The 19,970-nt window shown below is 41.2% G+C and overlaps 1 protein-coding gene across 1 annotated transcript in view; it reads right to left on the bottom strand.

The window, feature by feature from the left end:
* LOC124722409 (Down syndrome cell adhesion molecule-like protein Dscam2) overlaps positions 1–19,970 on the bottom strand; it is a 758,217-nt gene that overhangs the window by 180,424 nt on the left and 557,823 nt on the right. The window contains exons 18-20 of the mRNA XM_047247577.1: positions 18,932–19,063; positions 18,530–18,833; positions 17,316–17,497 (exon numbers count right to left, since the gene is read on the bottom strand). Coding sequence (XP_047103533.1) covers positions 17,316–17,497; positions 18,530–18,833; positions 18,932–19,063 — 618 coding nt within the window. The remainder of the gene's footprint in view (positions 1–17,315; positions 17,498–18,529; positions 18,834–18,931; positions 19,064–19,970) is intronic.

Genomic DNA, 19,970 nt, shown 5'->3' with positions numbered 1-19,970 from the left:
TATCCAAGAAGCAGAAACAGTTCACTTTGCTAGTGATGCAAGTACTATAATCATATGTAGGAGACTATTTTCAAGACAGGAAAATGTAAATAATATTTTCTTGAAAATTAATAGCTGGTTCTCTGAAAACAGAATTTAGACAAACAGAGGGTTGGGTTGTTTGGGGGAGGAGACCAGACAGCAAGGTCATCGGTCTCATCAGATTACGGAAGGATGGGGAAGGATGTCGGCAGTGCCCTTTCAAAGGAACCATCCCGGCATTTGCCTGGAGCGATCTAGGGAAATCGCAGAAAACCTAAATCAGGATGGCCGGATGTGGGATTGAACCATCGTCCTCCCAGATGCGAGTAGACAAACAGAATTTAGACAAAACATAATACATGCAATTCAGTACTACGTATGGCCTGGCTGCACCATTAAAAATAATGTGAGACGGTAAGTCAATAAATGAAATATTACAACATAAATTCTTAAATGTTCATATTTGTAGGAACCTGAACTGGAAGTTACATGTTACAGATTGTGTTTAATGTCTAAACTATGCAATTTTTACATTATAGATAAAATTAGATTTTGGAAATGAAAATGTAAAAAAGATGATTTATTTTTCCTATTTATGTTCAGTGATGCCTCATGGCATTGTATTCTTGGGTAACTCATCACTGAGGAATAAAGTGTTCATTGTACAGAAGCATGTGATAAGGATAATGTGTGGTGTTCACTCAATAGATACCTTGTAGGTAGTTCTTTAAACTGTTGGTCATACTGAAAACAGTCTCACAGTACATCTTCTCCCTGATGGTGTTTGTTGACAACACTCAATCATAGTTTGAAAACAACAGTAACATTGATAAACAGAATACTAGAAGGATTAATGATTTACACCAGGGCTTCCCAATGTGTGGTCCGCGGACCCCTTAGGGGTCCGCCGGCTCTTTCTAGGGGGTCCGCGGCCATCTTTCACCAAATAATGTAAAACAATGAGTAAAACTAGTGAATAAAAACGTGAAAATCAACTTCATCACTATTTTATTTTTCGTGTGAAAAACATGTGTACTTTTACTTCAGGTCCTATTCCCAAGCAGCCTTTGTGGTTCCTAGGTGAGAACGCATACACAATTTAGTGCCGGAGAATGTGCCTTCTCTGATCGACTGTTTCACAACTATACGGGGGCCGTTTTTGCACCAGCTCACGGTGCTAGATGCGCTGAAACCTGTTACGCATGCGCGGAGCGATCTTTGTCGACCAATCACAGCGCTCACTGGCACGTATACAGCCCCAGACATCATTAAATGTTAAACTTGCTTTGCCAGTGCACTACCTATTTCATAAGTCGATTTTTGATCAGTTTATTACTTCTAACATGGATCAGTGGCTCAAGTCAGGATCATTGAAGAAGGGTGCAGTTTCTCCATCACCTTCACAACAAGGGAAGTTTCCAGTTGAAATGAATGAGGAGGGAGGACGACCAAGGGAAGAACAATCACAAGAAGCTCCACAGCCGGATTTGTTATGTGAAAATAACCTCCTCTGCCAGAATTGTTTCCTTTGAGAAATAAAGTCTTACGTTCTGTGAAATGCTTTGTCTTCGTGTATAGAAATAAGAGAGTCTATTTGTTTGTTTTCCTAAATTGTTTACAGTCGAGGCTGACTGCCACGATATGGTGTCCAAGTAGTAGTTGAAGTTGTCAGCTGTGGCTAAACTGTTCCCACGCCGCCTGCCAGTTGCCAGCTACCAACTGACAGTACACTGTTGCAAAGACACCTGCTAGCTGCCAGCTATGGACTGACAGCTGCCATTCAATAGATACGCAAAGACGTAAAAATAACCAGACTTTCCGAGCTGTTTACATGGGCACGAAAATTGATTGTGGAACTGGAAAACGGCTTTATAGAAGCAGATTTCCAGAATCGATTTTGAAGTGTTTACCTGACCAACCAAAAGCAGAACTGGGACATCGGCTTACGAAATCCGCTTTTGGAAACGCACATAAACTGGGTGAATGTATTCCCACACATTGCACAACAGATGTCACAATAGTCCTTTAAAGGCAATTCCTTGGCCTCTTTCCTTTCATGATGTGTTTGTGCCCCGAATCATGGGTCTGCCTCTTTTCTTCACAGCCGCGCGGAATGGCCGAGCAGTGCAAGGCGCCATGTCGTCATGGATTGCGCGGCCACTCCTGCCGGAGGTTCAAGTCCTCCGACACACACACACACACACACACACACACACACACACACACACACACACACACACATATGACTGTTACAAAATATGCATGCTCCTTACACAACTGCAGCCAAACAGTGGAAGTGAACAGACCACAAGCGGCAGCTTGTCAACAGCAAACAGTTTGGACATGACGTTGATTGCTCTTGAAGGAAGGCAGCTCCTATGTGTCAATTACCAAGTAATTTTAATCAGGCTATAGTGTGCTGAACAAAGGGAGGAAATCCATTAGTAAGTGTCTGGATACAGTGGTAATTCAAATTGGATCGTTAATTTCAAGTTGTTTTCATTCATCTTTAAACCAAAGACTATTGATACTTCGGGGGCCGGGGGGGGGGGGGGGGGGGGGGAGGGAGGAGATGGGGGGGGGGGGGGGTTCATTGGGAACATGGCACTTGCATTAAGAAGCTTTCAGCTGTCAGTTCCCATGAGTTTCACTCTGAAATTTAAAGTTACTGTGCTCTTGACTGACTAGGGGTCCGCCATCGATTTTCGACTGAAGAAGGGGTCCGCCAGCTGAAAAGGTTGGGAAGCTCTGATTTACACTATCCAGCACTCAGCCTTAGTCTGGTCTCTCTCTCTCTCTCTCTCTCTCTCTCTCTCTCTCTCTCTCTATTGTGGAAGATGAACAAAACTCTATTGAGTGTCTAAGTCTCAAACTACACTCCTGGAAATGGAAAAAAGAACACATTGACACCGGTGTGTCAGACCCATCATACTTGCTCCGGACACTGCGAGAGGGCTGTACAAGCAATGATCACACGCACGGCACAGCGGACACACCGGGAACCGCGGTGTTGGCCGTCGAATGGCGCTAGCTGCGCAGCATTTGTGCACCGCCGCCGTCAGTGTCAGCCAGTTTGCCATGGCACACGGAGCTCCATCGCAGTCTTTAACACTGGTAGCATGCCGCGACAGCGTGGACGTGAACCGTATGTGCAGTTGACGGACTTTGAGCGAGGGCGTATAGTGGGCATGCGGGAGGCCGGGTGGACGTACCGCCGAATTGCTCAACACGTGGGGCGTGAGGTCTCCACAGTACATCGATGTTGTCGCCAGTGGTCGGCGGAAGGTGCACGTGCCCGTCGACCTGGGACCGGACCGCAGCGACGCACGGATGCACGCCAAGACCGTAGGATTCTACGCAGTGCCGTAGGGGACCGCACCGCCACTTCCCAGCAAATTAGGGACACTGTTGCTCCTGGGGTATCGGCGAGGACCATTCGCAACCGTCTCCATGAAGCTGGGCTACGGTCCCGCACACCGTTAGGCCATCTTCCGCTCACGCCCCAACATCGTGCAGCCCGCCTCCAGTGGTGTCGCGACAGGCGTGAATGGAGGGACGAATGGAGACGTGTCGTCTTCAGCGATGAGAGTCGCTTCTGCCTTGGTGCCAATGATGGTCGTATGCGTGTTTGGTGCCGTGCAGGTGAGCGCCACAATCAGGACTGCATACGACCGAGGCACACAGGGCCAACACCCGGCATCATGGTGTGGGGAGCAATCTCCTACACTGGCCGTACACCACTGGTGATCGTCGAGGGGACACTGAATAGTGCACGGTACATCCAAACCGTCATCGAACCCATCGTTCTACCATTCCTAGACCGGCAAGGGAACTTGCTGTTCCAACAGGACAATGCACGTCCGCATGTATCCCGTGCCACCCAACGTGCTCTAGAAGGTGTAAGTCAACTACCCTGGCCAGCAAGATCTCCGGATCTGTCCCCCATTGAGCATGTTTGGGACTGGATGAAGCGTCGTCTCACGCGGTCTGCACGTCCAGCACGAACGCTGGTCCAACTGAGGCGCCAGGTGGAAATGGCATGGCAAGCCGTTCCACAGGACTACATCCAGCATCTCTACGATCGTCTCCATGGGAGAATAGCAGCCTGCATTGCTGCGAAAGGTGGATATACACTGTACTAGTGCCGACATTGTGCATGCTCTGTTGCCTGTGTCTATGTGCCTGTGGTTCTGTCAGTGTGATCATGTGATGTATCTGACCCCAGGAATGTGTCAATAAAGTTTCCCCTTCCTGGGACAATGAATTCACGGTGTTCTTATTTCAATTTCCAGGAGTGTATAAGTTTTGAATAAGTGAATGGGAGAAACATACGAATTTTCTCTTAAATAAACAGGTGTCTTGAAACTGCTGGTGTCATCATTGACTGTTTCAAGCTGTGAGAGGTGCAATGCCACACCCTTGACAAAAATCATGCCACATAGTTGTAACTAAATTGCACCTGTTGAAATGGAGAACACAAAATTTCTTTTGTTGCTGTGTTATCACCCTGTCATCATTGGGTGCTGAAAGAAGAAGCAAATGAGCAAGCTAGCTGCTGCAAGGAGAGCATTTAACCATTCATGTGGAAAAAACAGTCTCTCAGATCAGATTACTCTATCTGAAACTCCCATGTATTTGCAGACTTTGAATTGTCACTGCCCTGCGCAAGGCAGTGATGTACTTTGCACTTGAATCCACAGAGAAAGTACTGTTTCAAATCTGAAAAACTTACTGGAAGAGCTTCAACATATGAGGGTGGCTTTCCAACAGGATGGGTTTTCTAGAAAACACATTCATGCTCCACTTCAATTGAAGAGAGTGTAGCACAGGGAACATAAGGGAAAAAAACCTAGAAAGCTCAACTGTGAGTTTCTTGTTATACTTACACCATAGTTTTTCAAGAATTGGAAGAATACTCATTCAGCTGAAAAACATAAAAAATACTGGGGTCTGACAGAAACAATTTCAACCTTAGCGAAGAAGACTCATATGAAATTCCATTTGAGTGTGGAACGTCATATGAAGCCCAAATGTGCTTCATGATGAAAGATCATGGTGATAAATATCATCATCATTAATGCTTCATCCTACCAGATAAATCTGCATTAGCAGCAAAACATCTTAGCACAGGACATCAGAAGACAAATAAGAAGACCAAAAATATATCCCATGTTTCAGTTATCTTGGAGTATGTTGCAAATGAGGCAATACATATTAGTATGATAAACAATCATCAATATGGATTCTGGGTTCCAATTCAGTATAGTTTTTACCTTTGCACTTTCTACCATCACGCTGCATCAAGCAGGACAAGAACTTCCGATGACAGTCCAATCACAGCATAGTGTAGGACTCTTACAGAAATCCAAATATAATTCAGTTTTCAGTCACTGCTGTGTCTGGCAAGATCTAAGGAGCTGTGCATGTGTGGAAGGCCACACCTTAGTTCCAATCAGGGGGATCTTAAATGCTTCCACCATCCATCTTATAGCAACTATGTTATGTATGTGTGACTTTCAGAACTTAGTCAACAGTAATGAACAGTAGCCACTGGAAGGTGTCAAACAGTAGCCTCAAAAAACGTACTTAGATTTACACAACATAATACAGCATCAGACCTGAGAATATTTGATGTGATACCCATCAGACACCGAAAGTGTAAATAGAGTAAGGAAAATACTTCTGATTGATTACATATATGTAAACTAGAATTAGCAACAGATAATAGTTAACCCTCGAGCAGGCACACTGTTTTCCATAACAAGAGTGGGTGCACAGCGCACTTTGTACACATGTACAGAATAGATGTCTTTATGTTACCAAGGTAAACACATATGAGCAGAATCACAGATTAATCTTAGTTTAATAAAAAATGATAAAATAGACTTACATCACATGAGCTAAATCACTCATTAATTAAATATTAATGAAAAAAACTTTACCCACAGTAATGGCCCACTCAAAGCATTAAACAGTGCAGCTGCATCAGATCCCTGCCAAATGCTTATTTGATTACTAATTATCTTGTAGATAACTGCCTCATTATGGGCTTGTGCTGCTAGCTCGTAATCTGGGAAATTTTCTTGCATGAATCATAAATTTTTCCTCACCTAATTCATTGTTTATTTTATACTACTGCTGCTCACTTGGACATATGACAACACAACTTATTACTGTGTCAGCTGAAGCAATGATGGAGAAATAGTTATGGGCTGACAATTCTAAAACAACAACAGAAGGGAACAAGACAAAGTTATTTGTGATGGGCACATTTTATACATAGGTGGGTCCACCTGAGGACTAAACAGCATACAGAGCAACTGTATAATAATTACTTCAATCTACACCAGTTCTCCTTGACATTTTCCAGGTTCTTGTTGATCTTGCTGTTGTCCGTACAACATAACTGACTAAATAAATGTACAGGAAGCATGGAAGAAGTGTGAAATATGTGTCTTATGGTGAAACATTAAACCCAAAATACTATCTTCTTTTAATATAAAACCACATTTCTCAGAAATTACTATAAATGATAAACATTCTGCTCCTAACATACATTTGAATTTGATACATTACTGCAGGAAATGTTAATTGTAGGAGCTTCACTTCTGGCTAATAATAAGTTCATTATGATGGAGTACCCCAAGTTGCTAATTTTTCTTGCAGTGGTAGACTAGGAACCATTCTAATTCAGAATATGGTACTTTACTTCTCAGACATGACAATCAATGGAAATCTGATTACAAACGGTGAAAGACATAAGCCAAAAAATGTGTTATGGAAAATAATTATTCAAAATTTCATTAAAGATTTCCACTGTACAGTAACATATTAAACAATTAAAAATTACATGCTCTTATTCTTCTTCCCTCCAGGTTTATGCAATCAAAAGAAGACAGACAATGAAATTCCACACCAGATCATAACTTAATCCTGAACAAACACACCAAGAAAGATGATTTCATGAACCAAAGCCATATATCCTTACTGGAAGTTCTGTGAACATGCTTGTCATTTAATGCAAGACCTTGGTGCAGTGTGTAGTGATAATGGACTGTATGCTACTATCTGTTTTCTCCTTACTAGCCAAATTCCAAATGAGTTTTATGAGCAGGATTCAGAATGAAAATTTTCAGTGTGGGTGTTATTATGAAGCAAATTTGGCAATGCAAGTACCACAAACATGCACGTATCACTTTCATAACATTAAGATCAGTGTAAAACACAGATATGCTCAGTCTCTCAGTATACTGTTTCTTCAAGTAGAGTTACTAGGCAAAATTCTTAAAGTAAGAAAGTCAAATTTCATAGGAATCAAATGTCTCTATATACTACAAGATCTGGCAAAATTTAAGTTGCATCGTGTACTGAAGAGATTTTTGAGTACCTACCTAGCACCACCATTTTATAGAAATTCCTCTAACAATTGTGGCTTTAAATCAGTCAATTCAATCTGACACATTTCATGAAAAAGTACACTATTGGCCATTAAAATTGCTACACCATGAAGATGACATGCTACAGACGTGAAATTTAACCAACTGGAAGAAGATGCTGTGATATGCAAATGATTAGCTTTTCAGAGCATTCACACAAGGTTGGTGCTGGTGGAAACACCTACAATGTGCTGACATGAGGAAAGTTTCCAACCAATTTCTCATACACAAACACGAGTTGACCTGCATTTCCTGGTGAAACGTCACTGTGATGCCTTGTGTAAGGAGGAGAAATGTGTACCATCACGTTTCTGACTTTGATAAAGGTCGGATTGTAGCCTATCGTGATTGCGGTTTATTGTATCACGACACTTCTGCTCACGTTGGTTGAGATGCAATGACTGTTAGCAGAATATGGAATCGGTGGGTTCAGGAGGGTAATACGGATTGCCGTGCTAGATCACAACAGCCTCGTATCACTAACAGTCGAGATGATAGACATCTTATTCGCATGGCTGTAACGGATCGTGCAGCCACGTCTCGATGCCTGAGTCAATTGATGGGGACGTTTGCAAGACAACAGAATTAAACATGTATTCTCGCCAACATATCGAGGGTAAATTAAAGTCATCACCAACTATTATCATATGAGTTGGGTATGTGTTTGAAATCAAACTCAAGTTTTCTTTGAATCTTTCAGCAACTGCATCATCTGAAATGGGAGGTCGGAAAAATGATCCTATCATTATTTTATTCTGGTTGCCAACAATGACCTCTGCCCATACTAACTCACAGGAACTATCTACTTCAATTTTTAACAAGATGAACTACTTCAAACAGCAATAAACACACCACCACCAACTGTGTTTAGCTTATCCTTTCAGAAAACCATTAGATTCTTTGCAAAAATTTCGGCTGAGTTTATCTCTGGCTTTAGCCATCTTTAAGTGTCTATAATGATTTGAGCATCAGTGCTTTCTATTAGTGCTTGGAGCTCTGGTGCTTTCCCAACACAGGTACGGCAATTTACAACTGTTATACCAATGGTCCCTGTATCTACATTCTTCCTGTGTTCAGCTTGCACCCTTTGTGACTGAAGCCCATCTTGCATCTTCCCGAGACCCTCTAACCTAAAAAACTGCCCAGTCCATGCCACACAGCCCCTGCTACCCATGTAGCCACCTCCTGCGTACAGTGGACACCTAATCTCCCTGCCGCCGTTGGATAAGCAGCTGCAGCAGAAAGTCGTATAGTATACTCTTAGCTCACTTATTTGTTACATAGTTTAATTCTTAATTTCTTTGCGTGATTTTGGTATTTCCATTGTTTAATTCACAAATTTTGGGCGTATTATAGTATTTGAGAGTTGTAGCATCGCGTTTTAGTACCTGAATAGTGTAAATTCGCGTAGTTGTCTGTCTTCTGTTTTTGTTTCAAACGGCCAGTGTCGGTTGGTCACAGCCAGTGTGCTCCCTGCCGCCATTGGATAAGCAGCTGCAGCAGCAAGTCATATACTCTTAGCTCACTTATTTGTTACATAGTTTAATTCTTAACTTCTTTGCGTGTTTTTGGTATTTGAATTGTTTAATTCATAAATTTCGGGCGTATTATAGTATTTGGGAGTTGTAGCATCATGTTTTAGTACCTGAATAGTGTAAAATCGCGTAGTCTCCTTCCGCCGCCAAGCAGTGTGTCAGCAGTGCGCAAGTAGCAGCATTACTGCATTTACTAGGCAATCTTGTATTTTAATAACTGTTTAAATTTTGTGTCGAATTGTTTGTGCTCTCTGTAGATTAGTTCAGACGTTCTTTGCACAACAGTTTTTAGCATGGATAGGGACTGCAACTGCTGTGTTCGGATGCAGGCTGAGTTGGCATCCCTTCGCTCCCAGCTTCAGGCAGTGTTGGCTTTGGTCACACAGCTTGAGGCTGTTGCCAATGGGCATCACTGTGGAGGTCCGGATGGGGGTTTGTCGGGGACGGCCAGCTCCTCCCACGCATCTCCCGATTGGACTACGACTGTGGCTGCCCAGGATACTGCCCACATTGAGGCTGATCCCTCACCTGTGGTAGAGTGGGAGGTCGCCTCAAAGTGCGGCAGGGGGCGAAAGACATGCCGGAGGGCTGAACGGAAGGCCTCTCCAGTTTGTCTGATGAATCGGTTTCAGGCTCTGTCTCAGGCTGATACTGATCTTTGGCCGGACGTGGCTGCTTGTCCTGTTCCAGAGGTTGCCCCTCAGTCTGCAAGATCCGGGTGGTCGCAGAGGGTTGGCTTACTGGTAGTTGGGAGCTCCAACGTCAGGCGCGTAATGGGGCCCCTTATGGATATGGCAGCAAGAGAGGGGAAGAAAACCAATGTGCACTCTGTGTGCATACCGGGGGGAGTCATTCCAGATGTGAAAAGGGTCCTTCCGGATGCCATGAAGGGTACAGGGTGCACCCATCTGCAGGTGGTCACTCATGTCGGCACCAATGATGTGTGTCACTATGGATCGGAGGAAATCCTCTATGGCTTCCGGCGGCTATCTGATTTGGTGAAGACTGCCAGTTTCGCTAGCGGGATGAAAGCAGAGCTCACCATCTGCAGCATCGTCGACAGGACTGACTGCGAACCTTTGGTACAGAGCGGAGTGGAGGGTCTGAATCAGAGGCTGAGACGGTTCTGCGACTGTGTGGGCTGCAGATTCCTCGACTTGCGCCATAGGGTGGTGGGGTTTCGGGTTCCGCTGGATAGGTCAGGAGTCCACTACACGCAGCAAGTGGCTACACGGGTAGCAGGGGTTGTGTGGTGTGGACTGGGCGGTATTTTAGGTTAGATGGCCTCGAGCAAGTACAGAAAGGGCAGCAGCCTCAAAGGGTGCGGAGCAAAGTCAGGACATGCGGGGGCCAAGCAGCAAACGGTATTGTAATTGTAAACTGTTGAAGCTGCATTGGTAAAGTACTGGAACTTCAAGGACTGATAGAAAGCACCCAAGCTGAAATCGTTATAGGTATGGAAAGCTGGCTGAAGCCAGAGATAAATTCTGCCGAAATTTTTACAAAGGCACAGACGGTGTTTAGAAAGGATAGATTGCATGCAACTGGTGGTGGCGTGTTTGTCGCTGTTAGTAGTAGTTTTTCCTGTAGTGAAGTAGAAGTGGATAGTTCCTGTGAATTATTATGGGTGCAGGTTACACTCAACAACCGAGCTAGGTTAATAGTTGGCTCCTTTTACCGACCTCCCGACTGAGCAGCATTAGTGGCAGAACAACTGAGAGAAAATTTGGAATACATTTCACATAAATTTTCTCAGCATGTTATAGTCTTAGGTGGAGATTTCAATTTACCAGATATAGACTGGGACACTCAGATGTTTAGGACGGGTGGTAGGGACAGAGCATCGAGTGACATTATACTGAGTGCACTATCCGAAAATTACCTCGAGCATTAAACAGAGAACCGACTCGTGGAGATAACATCTTGGACCTACTGATAACAAACAGACCTGAACTTTTCGACTCTGTAAGTGCAGAACAGGGAATAAGTGATCATAAGGCCATTGCAGCATCCCTGAATGTGGAAGTTAATAGGAATATAAAAAGAAGGAGGAAGGTTTATCTGTTTAGCAAGAGTAATAGAAGGCAGATTTCAGACTACCTAACAGATCAAAATGAAAATTTCTGTTGTGACACTGACAATGTTGAGTGTTTATGGAAAAAGTTCAAGGCAATCGTCAAATGCGTTTTAGACAGGTACGTGCCGAGTATAACTGTGAGGGACGGGAAAAACCTACCGTGGTTCAACAACAAAGTTAGGAAACTACTGTGAAAGCAAAGAGAGCTTCACTCCAAGTGTAAACGTAGCCAAAACCTCTCAGACAAACGGAAGCTAAACGATGTGAAAGTTAGCGTAAGGAGGGCTATGCGTGAAGCGTTCAGTGAATTTGAAAGTAAAATTCTATGTCGCAACTTGACAGAAAATCCCAAGATGTTCTGGACTTACGTTAAATCAGTAAGTGGCTTGAAACAGCATATCCCGACACTCTGGGATGATGATGGCATTGAAACAGAGGATGACACATTTAAAGCTGAAATACTAAACACCTTTTGCCAAAGCTGTTTCACAGAGGAAGACCGCACTGCAGTTCCTTCTCTAGATCCTCACACAAATGAAAAAATGGCTGACATCGAAATAAGTGTCCAAGGAATAGAAAAGCAACTGGAATCACTCAACAGAGGAAAGTCCACTGGACCTGACGAGATACCAATTCGATTCTACACAGAGTACGCGAAAGAACTTGCCCCCCTTCTAACAGCCATGTACCGCAAGTCTCTAGAGGAACGGAAAGTTCCAAATGATTGGAAAAGAGCACAGATAGTCCCAGTCTTCAAGAAGGGTCATAGAGCAGATGCACAAAACTATAGACCTATATCTATGACGTTGATCTGTTGTAGAATTTTAGAACATGTTTTTTGCTCACGTATCATGTCGTTTTTGGAAACCCAGAATCTACTCTGTAGGAATCAACATGGAAACAGCGATCGTGTGAGACCCAACTCGCTTTATTTGTTCATGAGATCTGGAAAATATTAGATACAGGCTCCCAGGTAGATGCTATTTTCCTTGACTTCCGGAAGGCGTTCGATACAGTTCCACCTGATAAACAAAGTAAGAGCCTACAGAATATCAGACCAGCTGTGTGGCTGGATTGCAGAGCTTTTAGCAAACAGAACACAGCATGTTGTTATCAATGGAGAGACGTCTACAGACGTTAAAGTAACCTCTGGCGTGCGACAAGGGAGTGTTATGGGACCATTGATTTTCACAGTATATATAAATGACCTAGTAGATAATGTCGGAAGTTCCATGCGGCTTTTCGTGGATGATGCTGTAGTATACAGAGAAGTTGCAGCATTAGAAAATTGTAGTGAAATGCAGGAAGATCTGCAGCAGATAGGCACTTGGTGCAGGGAGTGGCAACTGACCCTTAACATAGACAAATGTAATGTATTGCGAATACATAGAAAGAAGGATCCTTTATTGTATGATTGTACGATAGTGGAACAAACGCTGGCAGCAGTTACTTCTGTAAAATATCTGGGAGTATGCATGCGGAATGATTTGAAGTGGAATGATCATATAAAATTAATTGTTGGTAAGGCGGGTACCAGGTTGAGATTCATTGGGAGAGTCCTTAGAAAATGTAGTCCATCAACAAAGGAGGTGGCTTACAGAGCGCTCGTTCGACCTATACTTGAGTATTGCTCATCAGTGTGGGATCCGTACCAGATCTGGTTGACGGGGGAGATAGAGAAGATCCAAAGAAGAGCGGCGCATTTTGTCACAGGGTTATTTAGTAACCGTGATAGCGTTACGGAAATGTTTGGCAAACTCAAGTGGCAGACTCTGCAAGAGAGGCGCTCTGCATCGCGGTGTTGCTTGCTGTCCAGGTTTCAAGAGGGTGCGTTTCTGGATGAGGTATCGAATATATTGCTTCTCCCTACTTATACCTCCTGAGGAGATCACGAATGTAAAATTAGAGTGCACGGAGGCTTTCAGACAGTCGTTCTTCCTGCGAACCGTATGCGACTGGAACAGAAAAGGGAGGTAATGACAGTGGCACGTAAAGTGCCCTCCACCACACACCGTTGGGTGGCTTGTGGAATATAAATGTAGATGTAGATGTAGAAGCAGAATCCGAAACCCAACCACCCTCTGGCATAAGTTGAGGAATTGGCAGTCTACACAGTCACAGAACTGTCTGAGCCTCTGGTTCACACCCTCCACTTGGCTCTGTACCAGAGGTCCACAATCGGTCCTGTCGACTACGCTGCAAATGGCCAGCCCTGCTTTCATCTTGCAAACAAGACTGGCAGCCTTAACTACTTCTGTTAGCCACTTGAAACCAGAGAGAACTCTTCTGATCCAAAGTGACACACATAACTGGTACCGATGTGAGCAACAGCCTACACTGTCACAGAACTGTCTGAGCCTCTGATTCAGACCCTCCACTTGGCTCTGTACCAGAGGTCCACAATCGGTCCTGTCGACTACACTGCAAATGGTCAGCTATGCTTTCATCTTGCAAACAAGAATGGCAGCCTTAACTACTTCTGTTAGCCGCTCGAAACCAGAGAGAATCTCTTCTGATCCAAAGTGACACACATCACTGGTACTGTTGTGAGCAACCATATGCAGTTGACTGCACCCTGTGCTCTTCATGGCATCCAGGAAAACAGGTTTGTGAGGGAAACAAAGAATAGTGTAGGATTCATTGATAACATCATCCGGCAAATGCCATTATTGTTTCTACATTGTCTTCCAGCAGGAGAATGCTTGCACGCACACTTCTTTCATTTCTTTAAGATGATAATATTTTATGTTCCTATAGTGGTTTTACAGTCACTCTTGAAACATAAGTAAGACCAAGACAGATGGCATGGCAGTTAATGAAATGAACTAACATGTACAGCAGTATCTACATATACACCTATATGACTACTTTCCAATTTTCAGTGCCTGGCAGATGGATTATCAGACCACCTTCAAACTATTTATGTGCTGCTCCATTACAGAGTAGCTTTCAGGAACAATGAACACTTCAATATTTCTGTGTGAGCTCTGATTTCTTGTATTTTATGATGATTATCATTTCTCCCTATGTAGGTGAGCACCATGGAAAAGATCTCCTCACAATGTTTTCACTTTGTTTTAATGATTGCCATCCCAACTCATGTATCATATCCATGACACTGTCTCCCACATTTAGCAATAACACAAAATGAGCTGTGTTCCGCCAAGAAAACATAGTCTTTGGTTCACCTTCCCAAAAACACTTTCCATACGATCATACCAATTTAAGTTGTTGATAACTGTAATCCCCACGTATTTAGTTAAATCAACAGCCTTTAGATGTGTATAATTTATCATGCAAATGAGATTTGATGGAGTCCTTTTAGTACTCAGATGTATGTCCTCACACTTTTCATTGTATAGAGTCAATTGCCACTTTCTGTACATACAAATATCTTCTTAAAATCATTTTGTAATTGATTTTGATGATCTGATAACTTTACTAAATGGTAAATCACAGTATCATCTGCAAACAGTCTAAGAGGGTTGCTCAGACAGTCTTCTAAATCATTTATATAACAGAGAAAGAGCAGCGGCCCTTTGCAGATGCCAGATACAGCTTCTGTTTCACTCAATGACTTTCCACTATTATTATGACCTGTAACATTTCAGGCATGAAATCATGAATCTAATTGCACAACTGAGATGATACTCAATTTGCATATGCTCTGATTAGAGGCCATGTGCAAGGAATGGAGTCACATGGCTTTTGGAAAGCTAAAAACATGGAATCAATTTGAGATCCTCTGTTAATAGCACTCATTATTTTGTGTGAATAAACAATAAGTTGTGTTTCACAAGACTGATATTTTCTGAATCCATGCTGACTGTGTCAATAGATCATCTTCTTTGAGGTATTTCATGATGTTTGAACATAGTATATGCCCCCAAAGTCCTACTGCAAATTAGTGTCAGTGATATGGGTCTATAATTGAGCGGATTACTCCTATTTCCCTTCTTGAGCATTGGTGTGGCCTGTGCAATTTTCCACACTTTAGGTATGGATCTTTTGTTATATGAGGGTTTTATATGTTTGCTAAGTATGTAGCTATTGTATCAGCATACTCTGAAATGGACCTAACTTGTATACAATCTGGACCAGAAGACTTGCTTTATTAAGTGATTTAAGTTGTTCTGCTACACTGACAATAGAGACTTCTACATTTCTCATGTTTGTTGCTGTACTTGATACAAATTCTGGAATATTTACTTCATGTTCTTTGGTGAAGGAGTTTTGGAGAACCATGCTTAGTAACTCTGCTTTAGTGGTGCTGTCTTTTGTAATATTCTTACTGATATTGTGCAGTGAAGGTATTGATCATGTCTTGCCACTTGTGTAATTTACATATGACCAGCATTTCTTTGGATTTTCTGTAAGATTTTGAGTGAGAGGTTCATTGGGGATGTTATTAAAAGCATCTCAATTGAAGTCCATGCTAAATTTTGAGCTTCAGTAAAACATTGTCTATATTGCAGATTTTATGTTCTTTTAAATTAGGCATGTTGTTTCTGTTGCTTCTGCAACACTGCTCTCAACTGCTTTGTATACCATGGGGCATCAGTTCCATCTCTTATTAATTCATTTGGCATAAATCTCTCCATTAATAGTATTTCCTTGAATGTGTGTCACATATTTTGTGTACTTACATAGTTAGTTTGGAAGGAGTGGATACTATATCTTAGGAAGGTGGTAAGTGAATTTTTATATGCTATTTTTTAATAGATATACCTTGCAATTAATTTTGGTGCATTAGGATGTTATGATATTCAGTCTCATTACAACAATCTTTTGTTGACAAATCCCTATATCTACCATGATGTTCATTATTTACTGTGGATTATTTGTTGCTAAAAAGTCACATACATTTTTGCAACCACTTACACTACAAAAGGGCTCCTGATGCAATTGCTTGAAATAAGCTCCAGAGAAAGCATTTAGTACAGATATGGACAATGTTTTATGTCTACCACCAACTTTAAACATGTATTTCCTCCAATATACTGAGGACAGACTGAAGTAAGCACCAACTATAACTGCACAAATGGAGTACCTATTCGAAATGAGACTTACGTTTTCTTTGAACCTTTCAGCAACTGTATCATCTAAACCAGTAGTTTGGTAAAAGGAACCAATTATTAATTTATTCCAGTAGTCAGTCACAGCCTCTAACCATACAAGCTTTCAGAAACTATCTGCTTCAGTTTCACTACAGCACAAACTACTTCTAACAGCAACAAACCCTACATCACAAACTGTACTTAATCTATATTTTCTGAATGCCATTAGAACCTCTGTAAAAAGATTTTAGTGCACTTATCTTCAGTTTCATCCAGCTTTCAGTACCTATAACAATTTGACCTTCAGTGCTTTCTATTAGTGCCTGGAGTGGTGGTTCTTTCCTAACACAGCTATGAAAATTTGCAGCTGTAATACTAATTGTTCTAAGATCTACTGTCATTCTGTGTTTGACCTGCAGCATTTCTCCAGTTTTCCAAGATCTTCTAATGTAGAAAAACCATCCAGTTCACTCCACACATACACTGCTACCCATGTAGCAGCCTCCTGTACGTAAATGGCCCCCCTGACCTATTAAGTGGAAGCCAAACATTTGGCAAGAGTGAATTTCAGACCCCCGTCTGGCTAACAAGAACTAGGTTTTCCATGATTTTGCCAAAATCATTTCAAGTCAATGTATGATGTGTCTTTTGATTACCCCATGGCTAATTTTAATCTCATTAAGCCCAAACAAGCACATGTACCAATTATAATGACTTCAACGTTTTGAAATAGTAAACTCTGATCTTTGTTCCAGACTTCCTTTTTACCCATGCATATATGCATGTGGGCAGAGATGAGAAGATAAAATTTTATCCTTTTGCACAACATTACTGATTTTAACTTTCTGTAAGATTATCATGATTTCATAATAAGTAGTTTCATATTCATCAGAAACTTAAAATCAATGTTCAGATTCATGATGTTGTTTCTAAAGCAACACTGATGAGTGCTCAGAGCCACATTGACATTTTAATTAAATCATTTTCAAACAAACCGGGAAATTACAAGTGAGTTACAGTTATGCAAAATCAAACCTCAGTGCTCTCTGAAACACAGTGATCACAGGAGATCCATGTACCAGAATGTATACAGGCTGCAAATGAATTAATCATGAAATCTTTTGGATATTGCAATGCCGAAAATATAACTCCCTAACAAAACTGAAAAATGATAGACATTGTGACTCACCATCTTCCAGTGTCTGAGCCACAACTTCTTCTGAAAGTGGTCCTGGTCCTCGGCTATTAAAAGCTTGGACAACAACACCATATTTGCTATACTTCTTTAATGATTCTAGATGGTACTCTTCTTTCCCATATCCTTTCCATGGTACTGTTGTATAGTTGTAGTGTACCTTTCCTTCAGATTCTCTGAAATTAGAACAATGAATATATCTGTTTTAGCAACAAAATTGCAGCTGCAGATAATACTCATAAATCACCAGGATTAAGAAATACAGAGTGTTTGCACAAAGTAGGGTACCAAAACATGAACACAGGAACGAAGGAAGAAATTCATAGGACTATACATTTTTTACATATATGAGAAAACATGATACCTTTCTCTCTAAATCTTTTTTTATTTTTTGTTTTGAACTTGAGTGTCATCCCAGGAAAATTTTATAGAAATCCAAGAGGAAGAAATACTTAACTCGAACCTAAATGTAAAGCTATATATTCTCTGTAAATTACAACACACAAGGCACTGTTTACTGAAGAAATTAAGGTTTTTCCAAATTGATTCATGGACAGAGTGTAGTAAAATTCTTTACTTAGGCTCTGTATAAGCTGTCATTAAAATTTTATTCAGAATCCATAGAAAGAAGCCTATACATGTTGACACACATTCACAGAGTTATCAGTACAATGAGTTCTTGAAATTCCATATGTATGTCAGCAATTTTTTGCATTTTGGATTCTAGATTCATTCTTTAAGCCACAGTCAATTTCCACCTTGATGTTCATCAACAAACACAAACTAGGTCAGAAGTGAATGTGTTGTTATGCGTGTTTTTGTGAGCTGATAGACATTTTGTTTGTTTGAGTACCTTTCTGTTCAGATTTCTCAAAAAAAATTCTAAAACCCTCTCATGAGTCAAACAAACTTATGACTGTTAGCCATTATCTTTTTTGCATCCACTAAATATCCCATGTTATTGCAATATAATTTGGCTATTTGGCATTTGCATACACATCTTAATTTTTTCATGAAATAGCCACTACAGAGAAATGTTTATTTTTGTAACACACTGCAAGTGAGTGAAAGCCTGAAGATTGCTTCATTTGCAATGGAACATATGTGTTCACTTCCTTTCATTCCATATTCTCACTTATCACTTGCAGATTCAGTAACAATAGTACTATTGGCCTTCTTGTAGTTGAGACAGGTGTAATGAATCTCACCCTATTTGGCGGAAACCAACATAATGTCCAAGCAGCATGCCATTCAGGTGATCCTCTGGAGGTGCATCCCAAGTAAGCATGAGCTGTGTGGAGCTTACAGCATCAATAGTTACATGGCGTGGTGGTGCTGTAGGTGCCTCTTCCTCAGTGCGTGCCAGCATTTCTTGGCTTGGGGCACCAGGGCCAAGATTGTTCTCAGCAACCACACGAATGCTGTAGAGTGTTGCTGGGTGCAACTGAGACACCACAGCACTGTTCTGTTTGCCATCAACAGTCATTTCTTGAGATGGACCTTGCCATGAAACTGAAAAATGGAAAGTGAAAGAAGTTCAAATGTAAGTGGATATGACATACACAAACTACCTCTTTACTGATACAATAGTGGCTAGAATATGACCTCACCTTGAGTAGGATTGTATTGCAGCACATATCGAGTTATTGGACTGTTGCCATCATCTGGTGGATTCCATGAAATGCTGATTTTCCTGCTATCTTGTCCTAGTACATGGACATTAGTAGGTTGAGATGGTAAGTCTGTGAATATAAAAGAATTATACAGCAACTTGTGACAAAGCAAGCTGAGATGTTGTTACTTTCTCTCTTGTTTTGCCATCTACCTCTTTAAATTCATTTTTTCATTTTAACTAATTACTATTAACATCATAATCATCATCACCATCATCAGACAATTCAATCATTAAATGATGTGGCCTCTTCGAGTTGTGGATCAGGTGATCTGCATTTTCATAAAAGAGAAAGGTTGGTCCTCACTTGTAAAGAATATAGCACCAGATCTAGTTTGGTGTTTAGTTTTATGTATGTAATTGATTTTCTAATTCATTTTGACTATTCCTAGTTAATATCTTTAGTTATAGGGTGAAATCGGTAATTGTTCCATAACTTAAATTCTATTGTTGACTTACAAACAAATATAAATTCTGTACTAATTATAAACCTTTGGAGGAACAACCACTGGTATTCTTAAAGTATCTATTTGGCTCTATTCAAATATATGATAGCAAAGCCAGCCCTCAATTTATTCCAAAGTAATTACCAGGTCTGTCAAAAGTATTGTTTGTATAACTATATTTGTTAATTTTATCATTTAAACAAATAATTCAGCTTAACCCTTGTAGTAGAAGAAACTGTTAAAAAGAAGGAATTTTTCAATATATTCAGTTAATTGAACGAGTTATGTTTTAATTGTAATTCCTGTAAATTTAACATCAAACAATGTATACTTTCAGTACCTATTATTGTGATGATATATAAAGGCCCAATTTTTGGTCACAAGACAGTCAGTCCACAGCCGATTTTCAGACAAGGAAGCTGTATTGGTTAGGTCAACAACAATGCATCAACTTAACTGTGACATAAGTGTAACACCAATGACAGAACAGTAAACTATTGTAGCAGTATGCTGATGTTTGCCTGCAAACTA

This window comes from Schistocerca piceifrons, chromosome X (assembly GCF_021461385.2).
Source record: "Schistocerca piceifrons isolate TAMUIC-IGC-003096 chromosome X, iqSchPice1.1, whole genome shotgun sequence".
Lineage (NCBI taxonomy): Eukaryota > Metazoa > Arthropoda > Insecta > Orthoptera > Acrididae > Schistocerca > Schistocerca piceifrons.
Note: the sequence above shows the minus strand (reverse complement) of the source record. Positions and strands in the feature narration are given on the sequence as shown.